At 39.6% G+C, this 12,102-nt stretch overlaps 1 protein-coding gene across 5 annotated transcripts in view; it reads right to left on the bottom strand.

Annotated features, from left to right (window-relative positions):
- Positions 1-12,102, bottom strand: part of atp11c (ATPase phospholipid transporting 11C) — an 82,494-nt gene that overhangs the window by 37,949 nt on the left and 32,443 nt on the right. For all 5 annotated transcript variants that reach the window (XR_010908381.1, XM_067457615.1, XM_067457614.1 and 2 more), the window contains exon 2: positions 3,762-3,881. Coding sequence is in view for 4 of the 5 variants with exons in the window: in XM_067457615.1 (XP_067313716.1) it covers positions 3,762-3,881 (120 nt within the window). In the remaining variant the exon portion in view is untranslated. The remainder of the gene's footprint in view (positions 1-3,761; positions 3,882-12,102) is intronic.

The following is a 12,102-nucleotide window of genomic DNA, read 5'->3' as shown; positions in this document are numbered from 1 at the left end:
TATGGAAAAGCAGCGTGGACTGCAAATAATACAGAATACGTTTTTACTTTTAGGTGAATTATTCCTTTACAGCAATGTGATCGTAAACCTACATCCTGATGAAAACCTGGAGAAAGGATTAAATGCATTCAATATTCATCAGCTCCTGTGTTTGTGCTTTTCTGGGAGAGGGAGCTAAGACGACTTCAATAGCTCCAAAGCCCTCTGATGTGTGTGACCGGGCAGCAGCTCTCTGGGCCAGCAGGTATTACATTGATTTGGATTAGAGACTCATCACCTTCTTTCGGCGAACCCTGAAAAAGGGGAACCTGCCACCTGATACGTTGATGGAATTTCTCCATTTCTCATTTTGGATAGATACAACAGCAGAAATGCACTAGCTTATTAATAGTTAAAGGGTAAGTTCACCCAAAACATTTAATTGCAGGGAGTGCAGAATTATTAGGCAAGTTGTATTTTTGAAGATTAATTTTATTATTGAACAACAACCTTGTTCTCAATGAACACAAAAAACTCATTAATATCAAAGCTGAATATTTTTGGAAGTTTTAGTTTTTAGTTTTAGCTATTTTAGGGGGACATTCAAAAACCAAACAAAAACAAATCAGTGACCAATATAGCCACCTTTCTTTGCAAGGACACTCAAAAGCCTGCCATCCATGGATTCTGTCAGTGTTTTGATCTGTTCACCATCAACATTGCGTGCAGCAGCAACCACAGCCTCCCAGACACTGTTCAGAGAGGTGTACTGTTTTCCCTCCTTGTAAATCGCACATTTGATGATGGACCACAGGTTCTCAATGGGGTTCAGATCAGGTGAACAAGGAGGCCATATCATTAGATTTTCTTCTTTTATACCCTTTCTTGCCAGCCACGCTGTGGAGTACTTGGACGCGTGTGATGGAGCATTGTCCTGCATGAAAATCATGTTTTTCTTGAAGGATGCAGACTTCTTCCTGGTGGTCGATTTTCTGCCTTTCTTACCTTGGCCATGTCTCTGAGTATTGCACACCTTGTGCTTTTGGGCACTCCAGTGATGTTGCAGCTCTGAAATATGGCCAAACTGGTGGCAAGTGGCATCTTGGCAGCTGCACGCTTGACTTTTCTCAGTTCACGGGCAGTTATTTTGCGCCTTGGTTTTTCCACACGCTTCTTGCGACCCTGTTGACTATTTTGAATGAAACGCTTGACTGTTCGATGATCACGCTTCAGAAGCTTGGCTATTTTAAGACTGCTGCATCCCTCTGCAATATATCTCACTATTTTTGACTTTTCTGAGCCTGTCAAGTCCTTCTTTTGACCCATTTTGCCAAAGGAAAGGAAGTTGCCTAATAATTATGCACACCTGATATAGGGTGTTGATGTCATTAGACCACACCCCTTCTCATTACAGAGATGCACATCACCTAATATGCTTAATTGGTAGTAGGCTTTCCAGCCTATACAGCTTGGAGTAAGACAACATGCATAACGAGGATGATGTGGTCAAAATACTCATTTGCCTAATAATTCTGCACTCCCTGTAGATTAAACGGAAGTATAAGCAGATGAGAAAACTATATCAGACTCATCTGGATATTACGTAAAAAAATAAATACCATTCGGTTTCTCAGAGAAACCGATCGGTTCATGTCTTAAGACATCAGTGTGTCTTCACGAGCAGCAGGCTTTTTGTGTATGCTGTCTAAGCATGTTATTTAGTTAGTTTGTTTTGCTCTCATAGAGTTGTTACCCATTCACATGATTATATGACTGGCACACAGCAACGGTTGGAGAGAAAAATCTTCATTTGTGATCTACTAAAGAAACAAACACACCTACATGTTGGATGCAGTGGGGGTAAGCAGATAAACATCTAATTTTCATTTTTGGGTGAACTAACCCTTTAACATTAAAATTGAATTCTGAATCTAATAAATACAAAGAAAAGTGTTTTATATTTTGATTTTTCCATTTCAAGACTGTGAAGTGTTTTATAAATTTATTTGATTTCTGTATATTTCCTACCTGTCAGACCTGCCTGTAAAAGGTTATGTGTGTCTAAAACAACAAAAGCAATAACTTGTTTTGCATTTTGAGAGAAAGCAAATTATCCCTGATTAATTGAAGTTTACTTAAATTTAAAGTCGATATTTATCAATGTAGTGTTGAATGGCTATAATTACGGTTAGGGTTAGGTCTAGGTTGTTTCTACATTCATTTGGAGATTCAATGTGAAATTACTACAATATGTGTGCGGGATTTGGATGTGCGCGCACACACACACGCATATCTCTTTCGTATCTTGCACTCGAATGTATAAATTGGCAGAGCTCACATTAATTTAAACGCAGATAGCAACTTGTGTCGTTCCGGTCTCATGTCCACTTGAAATGACTGGTCATATATTAGAGTATACGGCACTCGAATTGAACAAAGTTTAGGGGAAGCCAGAATGCAGATCCATCGACAGAAACATACAATTCTGTCTGCCTGTATTATTCATTTTCAACAAACCATATTATAGATGCATATGCATCAGATTTGTCAGATTTTAGATGATTCATCTTTAGTGCAAGTGAATGCCGAACCATGGATGGAGAACGATGTGGTTTGATTTTTTACAGATTTTTCACTGTTACAAAGTTACAACTATACTAAATTTTTACTAAAACTTTTAAAAAAAAATACTTTTTCGGGGATGCAGACTACCCAATAAGCCAAACACTTGCCAATATAACCGGGAATAAATTCAAATACAGAACAGAACATGTGGAAAGGGAGACGGAGAGAAAGAGACAGAAAAATAACTGGAATATAGATAGCTATTTTCACCTAATATAACCATCACTGCTAAATAATGGATCACCAAGGGTGAGGAAAGTCAGGGAGGGCAGATTGAGACACCTGCAATAAGATAAAAGGGAATACATCATCATTTATAACAGAGCAGATGTTATACTGAGGTAAACTTAAGAAGATGTCTGGTTCTCTTTTATAGGAAAAACTGGATCCAAGGGATACCATGGAGAATAGGTTACGGTGAGTTTGAGTGGGAAGATGCAAAACAGATGCATAGAGAAGTGTAAACATTGCAGTGCAGGTAATTAAAGTGTGTTTAGAGTCTCATGCCAGAGTAAAATTGATCACCGTACACCACAGCATGGCCACAGGTCTGATAAATCTATTACTTCTTACTCCCTCGATTCTTCCTTTCGTATCTTAAAACACTCCTCATCTATCGACTGAATGAGGAAGTCCCACAAGATTAAGGTGGGCAGAGTCAACCAACACTTGAACGTTAATTGCAACTATGTATTTATCAGCCGGATCTCAAGCACTGCTCTGACAGACAAATTAGGGTTTCGTTGGGTGGAAGTGGATGGTAAGATTTACTCGTTTTCCAATAGCAAATGATGAAAGAATAAAATGGAAAGATTTTTTTCTGGACCGAGACGCAGTAGGGGGTCCCAACAGTCTCTTCACACCTGGAGGAACAGGTGGCTGAACACCAGGGCTTGAAAGAAGCATGCTGGAGACATACTCTCCACATGCTGCTGCTAACACACGTCTCTTATGTGTTAACGCTGCAGTTGCCATGGCATTAAACAACACTTGCTAATTACGAGCTAAAGAAAATTACAAACAGGCTCTTGTAGGGAGCTAAACCCCTAATGCTGTTATTCGGTAAAATCTGATTACACTGCGGCGAGCTTAAGTACAGCCCAGTTCATGCTTTCAGATTCGTGACAAAGTGTATTATAACAAATACCAGAAGTTACCTTGGAGGAAACAATCCTGTTGTCACAGAATTTGGAGGGGATGAAGGCCTCTGTGTCCGGACATTGCCGATGTCCTACATAGATTGTCCTGCTGTCCACTCGCTTCTCATCTCCTCCACACTAGAGAGACATGTGGAAAACAGGAAGAAAGAGAGAGAGTTAAAAGTTAAAAGTGGCAAGTCTGACACAAAAACATCAGCTGAAGAACAATGTCAAACAGGAAGCGTATTCAGGGTATCATGTTTGAAAACAGTAGTTATTTGTGCCATTCAGTCTTTTGTAAAACCTTCTGATTTAAAATGTCACCAAGGTAACATTCTGTAGTGGTTATTCTGCATGGGGCATGCCACATGGTGCATAGTTTGGATGCCAGTCTTACAAAAAAGTGTTTGCATGAATTAATAGCTTTCATTATTTATATTACCATAGTTATAAATTATTATTTAGTATAAAAAATATTTATTGTATACTATTTTTCTGATACAAAAATATGATTTTGTGGCAGCAGGGCCAATATAAAACTAGCAAAAATACTGAGGAAAAAATAAAAACAACCCCTAACTACTATCAAACAGCCAACCAAAGGTATGAGATGTTTAAGAAGCTTTGCAGAGTATGCTTTAGCACAGCTCCAAATTTACAGAGAGACACAGCCAAGTATAACCAAGGTCAGGTGGGTCAATCCCACAATCTGAAGTGTGATAAAGCTCCTGACACTGGGGGAAATTGTTATATGACAGTTGTAAGACATCACTCTTACAGGTGAAAGCAATCACATTATATATAGTTGAGTTTTTTTTGTACTACATACCAACATGAGGGTCAGAGGATGTGTGGTCATTCTTACACAGCACTGGGAGTGTTTGGGTATTGTTGTGTGAAAAACAGAAAGGAAGTAGCTGGGGTGAGTGTTCAGTTAATGAACAGCACAGTTTTTCCCGCACTGCTATTCAGCAGAGGCAGTTCGAAGATGCTGAATCTACAGCATCACAGCAAAGAAATCATATTTTTTACCCTGAGCTGGGAGTTTGAAGACTGAGCTGAATGTAATGAGACAAAAAGAGTGGGTACCACAAAATAACACAATGATAACAGACATGCATTTCTTTTGCGTTGCCCTTAAAAAAAGGAAACAATCAACCTTACTAAATTATTAACTGAATCGCTTACTAGCAGGAACGGAACATCAAAATGTGTTATACAACATCACACAGTGGCTCTCAAACTTTTTGGGTTCACACCCCCCTTTAAACCTTTTTAAAAATCTGCTCGTCTTCTTAAAGCAACGCGTACAGAGGCTTATTCAAATGGAGAAGTCAACGTTCTGAAGAAGAACGGTCTGAACCTGTACACCCAACACTAGGGGTGTACGATGCATTGTTATAATGATATAAAAATGTGACGTTATGTATCGTTGATGTAAACAATATGATTCGCTTGTTTTGTCCAAGACTCAGCTTACTGTTTTCATAAGGTTTATAATTTATTTATAATTCACCCAAAAACTGCCCCAAAAAAAATGAAGTGCATACTGTATTAAACACAGACATTCAAATGCTTGTGACGCGCTAAAACAACATTGAAAGTACATGAATTAAACATTTTGGATGAACTAACTATTTAATGTTTGGAAAAAGTAATTTTCGCATTACTGCACTAAACTACTATATAATGCTGAACATAATGTATAATAATGCAATGTTGGAATATTTGTGGGTCCTGATAAGAACCACTGCACTGATATAGCATGTTTTGTTTAGTAAGTACTTAGGACACAACTGTGTTGTGTGTGGAAGAAAGTTTGCAGTTTTGGCCCTCCCACTGAAAAATTCCCTAGGAAACAGGTCTGTGTGTTTCCCCTGTGGTCAAGTTCGTGACCCGGGACATTCTTTTAGCATGAAAAGGGCAACAAGTTGACTTGGAGCTGTGTAAGCTTTGGATTGCCGAAGGAAACGTCGGCACAAAGCGCAAACTGTGATGGACAGCCAGGAAACCAGGTCGCTGCTAGCTTTTTCTTTTGTGGTCTACAAGTCAACATTGTCTTGATTATGGTTTGTCACAAGAGCAGGGTTTGCTGTGTGTGTGCGTGCATTTCACGTCTCCCTCAAGAGCAGGAGATAAAACAGTGGCAGTTGCGATTACTCCCCACCAGAGCGGAGGACGCTAGTCAAACTTTACACTGCTAAGCCACAAGCTACTGAGCTAACTGCACCTAAGGTACTTAAATGGCAATATTTTTATTATAAGTTATTTAATTTAAAGAGGCTAATCTTTCTTGCACAAAAAAATGAGGGCTTTTTGGAATGAACGAATAAAAAAAGAAAAAACAATCTTAATAAGGGTGGCATTCAATTAATTTACTCATAACTTGACATTACTAATATAAGATTTATATAACAGAATGGAAAACATTTTTGATTGAATTCACAGATTTTAATTTACCATAAAAAACAGATTCATTTGAACTGGGCTTTCTAAAGCTACATAGAAAGAGAAACAATTTTGAACTCAATTCACTGCAATGAACCAAAATGAATCAAGACTTTCCAGTTCTACATATAAAGATGATGAAATGATTCACTAGAATAAACCAGTGCTATACATAGAGAATAGTTTTCCAGTGCTATCTATCAGGACAAAACGAATCACTAGAATGAATCTAGACTTTGCAATGTAACAAACGAGAGAGGTCAGTTTCACCAGACAATTTACTATAATGAAAAAACATGAAACACCCTAAACATGAAAGAGAGTAGTTTAGGAGTAAATGATTCACTAGGATGAATCTGGAAGTTTCAGTGCGACAAGCATGAACCGATTAACAAAAATGAATCATCAGACAGATTGAATCAGGACATCCAGGCCTATATTTGAGACAGACGTTGCTATTTAAAAATCTACATTTAGTCAGTCACACCCCAACGCTGCCATTTCTCTGTCTCTAAGGGATTTGATGAAGACAACACACGCTGTCATCACATCTCAGCAGGCTTTCAGCGTCACACTTCAACCCCACCTACCGCCCACTCTTTCTCACCCCCCCTCCCAGTGTTGCCCGGGACAGTGCGAGCAGCAGCACTATAACCGTTGGTGTGAATAATTCAGAACGCATTGAGTGAAAGAATGTGAGTGTTTAATGCAAGCCACAGGCTGAGAATGTGCGCGTGTGGAGCTCCCCACCATCGTAGAGATTGGGTCATCTGTCCCACGCCTCTGCCCCGTCAGGCAGAGGGACGGTAGGCATCTGACCGCAGGCTAAGTGCTGTCACAACCTGTCCGGACATGTTCAGCAACACGGCGACAGGACTTACGGCATGTATCAGATAACACGCTGATCTTGTGCTCTAGCATATCTGCCTCAATCGCTCACATCAGTGTATTCATCACCTGAGAACTCAAACACAGCGCATCAGTATGCGTCAGTGGCGAGCAATAACTCACGTCCCTCACTCAGGCCCTCGAGGAACAAGAGGCTTGTGCGTCTCTACTGCAAACTAGATGCAAATCTTCGGCATACAAGTCGCTCTCATCCACATCCGTGCTCTGAGTCAGAGGAGACAGCTATTTAAAACAGTCAACGACTGTTTCTCCCCCTTTCATCTGCATCATCTTCTCGTCTCCCACTGGATCTGCCCTCGATTCGGCTTCTTCTGAAAACGTACGTGGCAGTGCTATGTGTGTATTCTGGCTCTCCGGCCAGGAAGAGCCTGGGATTACGTAAGTTTGTGAAGCGTGACTGCTCTTCACACATCAGCGTGGCATGCGGTGCGTTACCCGTCCCGGATGAAGCAGGCTGGTCTAAACTGAGAGGGGAGGGGCAGGTGTGAGGAGAGAGGAAATGGCACAGGTTCCAGAGCTCGGGGGATTGAATCCACCTCCAAATGCCACCCGGTGTAAAGGAACACAGCCCAGGGCCTCGGAAAAGAAAGCAAACGGACGCGGACCTGTGTAACATCTAAACGGAATTATAAGGTTATCGGAGCTGTGACGATGCTTGTGTGCGAGAGCTGCCGTTTCAGCGTTTCACAGAAAGGTCAAAATGCTACGTAAAAGTGAATGATTCAGTGAGGCACTTTAGGTTAGATGCTTGCTCAGATACAGTCTCTTCATTTCATTAGTTATACATCAACCACAGTCTGGCAAATGGTTAGGAAGAGGGGGGGAAAGACCTTTGGGAGGAAATCCACCTTGAATGACTCCACTGATGATGATTATTTTGATCCTGTCTATGCTGTTTAGCACTTTTTTGTGCCATTACCATCTGCAAAATTCCTTAAACTTTTGCAGATGGTAATGACACAAACAAGGCTATTATTTCAGGGAAATAAAAACATGGCCAGACAATGGCTGCAAGACAGCAACAACTAGGCAGGATCACTAGAGAATGTACACAAACATCCCTTTTCAATAAGCCTTCCATTTAATAGAAGTGATCTAATTTGGTTCAGATACGGTTATACAGATACTATATAATGATTCCAGTTCCTAAATGGCTCAATTAAAGTGTTGATTTATTTCGGGGGGGAAAAACCATCCCACTTTCAGCCTCGCTTTCATATCTCTTGTGATCTTCATATTTCAGTTCACTAAAAAGAACGGTCTGGCTAATGGGAAGACGACACAATATATCGCTTTTATTCTTATTTCAAGTCATTCTCTCTCATGCACATACTGCAAATAACTGCCTTCATCCAAGCAAATCGTGACAAACGCTGACACAAATCTGCACTTCTACGTGTTTTTGTATTTTACATCATCCTCTTATAACATTCAATGAAAGAAACTTCATGAAATCCATTCTTTTAACCCAAGCAAACTGCCATTATGAATCTGCACTTCTATTCAACCCTAGCATCATTGGCACTCATAGGGAGGTAGGCAGTAGCTAAGTAAATTTACTTGAGTACTGTACTTAAGTGCACTTTTTGAGTATCTGTACTTTACTTGAGTATTATTTTTCTTGGAAACATATTTTTACAACCACATTTGAAAGACAAATATCATACTTTTTACTCGACTACATTTCTATCAAGGTCCTCAATGTCGAAAGTCATTTCTGTAGAAGCTTTTAAAGTCTGTGGATGATATTTTTCTTCTTTAAAAGGTTTTTTTGTTTGTTTGTTTGTTTGTTATTGAAGATAGCCTATCAGTATTCACTCATGTAGGGTCATGTGAATTTGCCCAACATTTGTATAAGTTTATAGCAAAATGACGGTTCCTCGCCACAGTGTGTGCACCCATGACCATACCTAGTTAGAAAGTATGTTTCTATTTTCTGAAAACATTTAAGATTCATTTAGTTGGCATACACAGTCTCATAAAATGTAAACAAATTGAAATGTCTGGGAGAAAGAGAAGAGTAACCAGTTGTGAGAATATTGGATGTGTATTAGTGTATAGGGTCTGTGGCCGTGTATTTAGCCTTAAAGTGACAGCAACTTTAAAGGGATTTGTAACTTTTACACAAGTACTGAAATTATTTTAAGCTAGACGTATGCTAGCATGTCAGATGGAGCCATCACTGCCATCACTGACTGGCTTAAACCACCATCGATGACATAATGTCCATTTATACAACAATGCAACAATAATAAAATAAGACATTGACATAAGACATTGACATAAAAAAAGGAAATGTACTTATAATACTAAAGTACTTTTAAAAAGGTACTTTTAATCCACATTAAACAAATACATTCTCTGTCTTTTCTTAGTCTAAAAGGCACCAAATTAAAAAATAATTTCACATTTCTACAACATTAATGGGCCAGTTTAAATACAAAGCTTAATGCTAAATCACTGAAGTAACCCTTTAAGTAAAAAATCAGTTTTTAGAACTTTCGCTTGTAAACAACAGAGTAATATTTGACCAGTAGTACTTTTACTCAAGTAATAAAGTTGTGTACTTAGTCCACCTTTGCTCATAGGAGATGTGTTTCCCAGGAAAGAATGACAATAACTTTTTAAAAATTCATGGTGTAGCACTTTACCAGCAGATACGGTATGTGAATAAGACAAAGACAACTGTTGAGTGAATTGGCTCATCAGTCTCTACCGCTGACAAAAAAGTAACAAGGCCTTATTAGGCATCTTTACAGAGCTGATTTAAGGTTGCTTTCCGTCTGCTCAAATTCTATGTAAAGATGTAATGCTGCATAAAATTATGCCTGCACAGACCCACCTTAGACCCACCCTTAATTTAGCATAAAAATAGCTGTGTACTTTTGAGCCGCTTTAATCAGTCTTTACAGTGTAAAAACCACAAGGTTTAACTAAATACTAAATAAATAACTTGTTTTTCTGAAAACAGTTTTCGGGAAACTAAATACTGAGTAAAAAGAGCAAAAGTTCAGTTCTAACAGTGATCGATTTCTGTGAGGGGTTAGGAGTGCAGGTCAGGGAAATCTGTGTTTTAAACTAATCTTTGCTCATCTTCTCGCTTGTCTCTCTCATTGGGAGTCATTAACCACAGGATCAACATTTCAGCACTGTCTCAAGGTTACCCGCTAAGCAAACACTAACAGGTCTTAGTATAAATCTTAGTTACTCAACAACAGATAGAACACTAGAGCAACATCATTCTGGTACATAGTCAAAACAGCCATAGATAGTTAAGCGAATACAAATGAAAGGCAGGCAAAAAGAAACCAAATAGTGCACACAGAAATACAGTATAAGAAGGAAATAAAGCCAGGGGACAGGAGAGATAAGAACAGTGCCATTGAACTGGCATTGATTTTGAAGGGAGTTCAGTGTTAGACATAATGAGGGTCAGAATATAGGGCCCCGTTTCATTTTCGAAATGCTACGCGCTGACGATACTCCTTTCACAACCGTGCACTCAAGGCCAAACAATGTAGGCGCTAATGTTAGGAAAGCAAAAAATGATAGAATTATCTTAACCGCGGGGTGTGCAGTGTGACCTCGGGCGAACCTCAAAGAGCCACTACAATTGTTGAGTAAAAGAAGCAAATGCATAGTTTGAGCGCACAAGTTTAGTAAACTTGCTTCCAAGAACGCATTAGCTTATAAGGAAGAGAGTGAAATGTATCAGTGGGTAAACAGTGTTGCCCTTTTAATCTAATGTAGCATAATGTACACAATTGTCATCACACAACAATCAAGGAATTTTACTGCCGGACCACAGGTGCAGCAGGCACAGTATCACAAGCACCTGAAAATAGGCTAACTTCCGTCAACATAACCAATGTGACAACCTGTTTGCATAGAGAGCGTGCTGGGGACGATTTTCAGGTGCTGTGTAATATCATTGTGTCTGCTGCGCACATGGTACGGCAGCAAAGTTCCTTGAATATTACGCAGGAATGGGAGGTTAGTTCCTAGCCATATCGGCCACGAAAATAGAGAAGAGTCAAGTTTTAAATATGAAAAATATGAAAACTATTTGATCATTTTTTTCTTAAAGTTCTACCGCCAGATCTGGAGAACAGTAGCCTGACAAGCCAGACCCCACATCAAGATGTTTGGTCTGAAAACTCACCATTGACAGGGCTCAATCCGAGGGGCGGATAAACGGTTGTCTTTCAAACTCCCTCTGTATGCAATTGGATAGTGCTACAACCAACCAGAGCAACAAAGGTGAAGCGGAGCTTGTTGATAGATTAAACTTTTGCCATATCCGGTCGGCAAACTCAGAAGACATCTTCCCTTCTTAAGAATGACTTCAGTGCCGTTCTGTTCTTTTCTCAGAGAAAAGCTTAACTGCAAGTCTTGCAGAGTCGCGGTCAAAGCTGATTCGAAAGACCGCCATTCGCCAGTTTCTGTGTTTACTAGAAGCACGCAAACGCAACTCAGCCGTCATTATATTAAGCCCCGCCCAACGACTCTATACACGATGTGATTGGCGCGACCAGAGTTTGGCGTTTACAGCTCAGAAGTGAATTGAGAGTTGCTAGACGACACTCGCGGCAAATTAGATTTGCTCCCGCTAGGGTGTGTCTAGATTTCTAGGCTAGGAGAACAGCTGAATATAAAACTAAAAACAGTTTAAAGGGTTAGTTCACCCCAAAATGAAAATTCTCTCATTAATTACTTACTCTAATGTCGTTCGACACCCGTAAGACCTTCTCTCTTCGGAACACAAATGAAGATATTTTTGTTGAAATCCGATGGCTCAGACAGGCCTTCATTGACACCAATGTCATTTCCTCTCTCAAGACCCATAAAAGGCACTAAAGGCATTGTTACAATGCCCATCTCACTACAGTGGTTTTACAATAATTTTATGAAGCGACAAGAAAAGTTTGTGTGTGCAAAAAACTAAATAACTTATATAGTGATGGGCTCTAATTCAAAACAATGCTTTGAACGGTTATGAATC

This window comes from Pseudorasbora parva, chromosome 11, assembly GCF_024679245.1.
Source record: "Pseudorasbora parva isolate DD20220531a chromosome 11, ASM2467924v1, whole genome shotgun sequence".
Lineage (NCBI taxonomy): Eukaryota > Metazoa > Chordata > Actinopteri > Cypriniformes > Gobionidae > Pseudorasbora > Pseudorasbora parva.
This window is presented reverse-complemented; position numbering and strand designations above follow the sequence as displayed.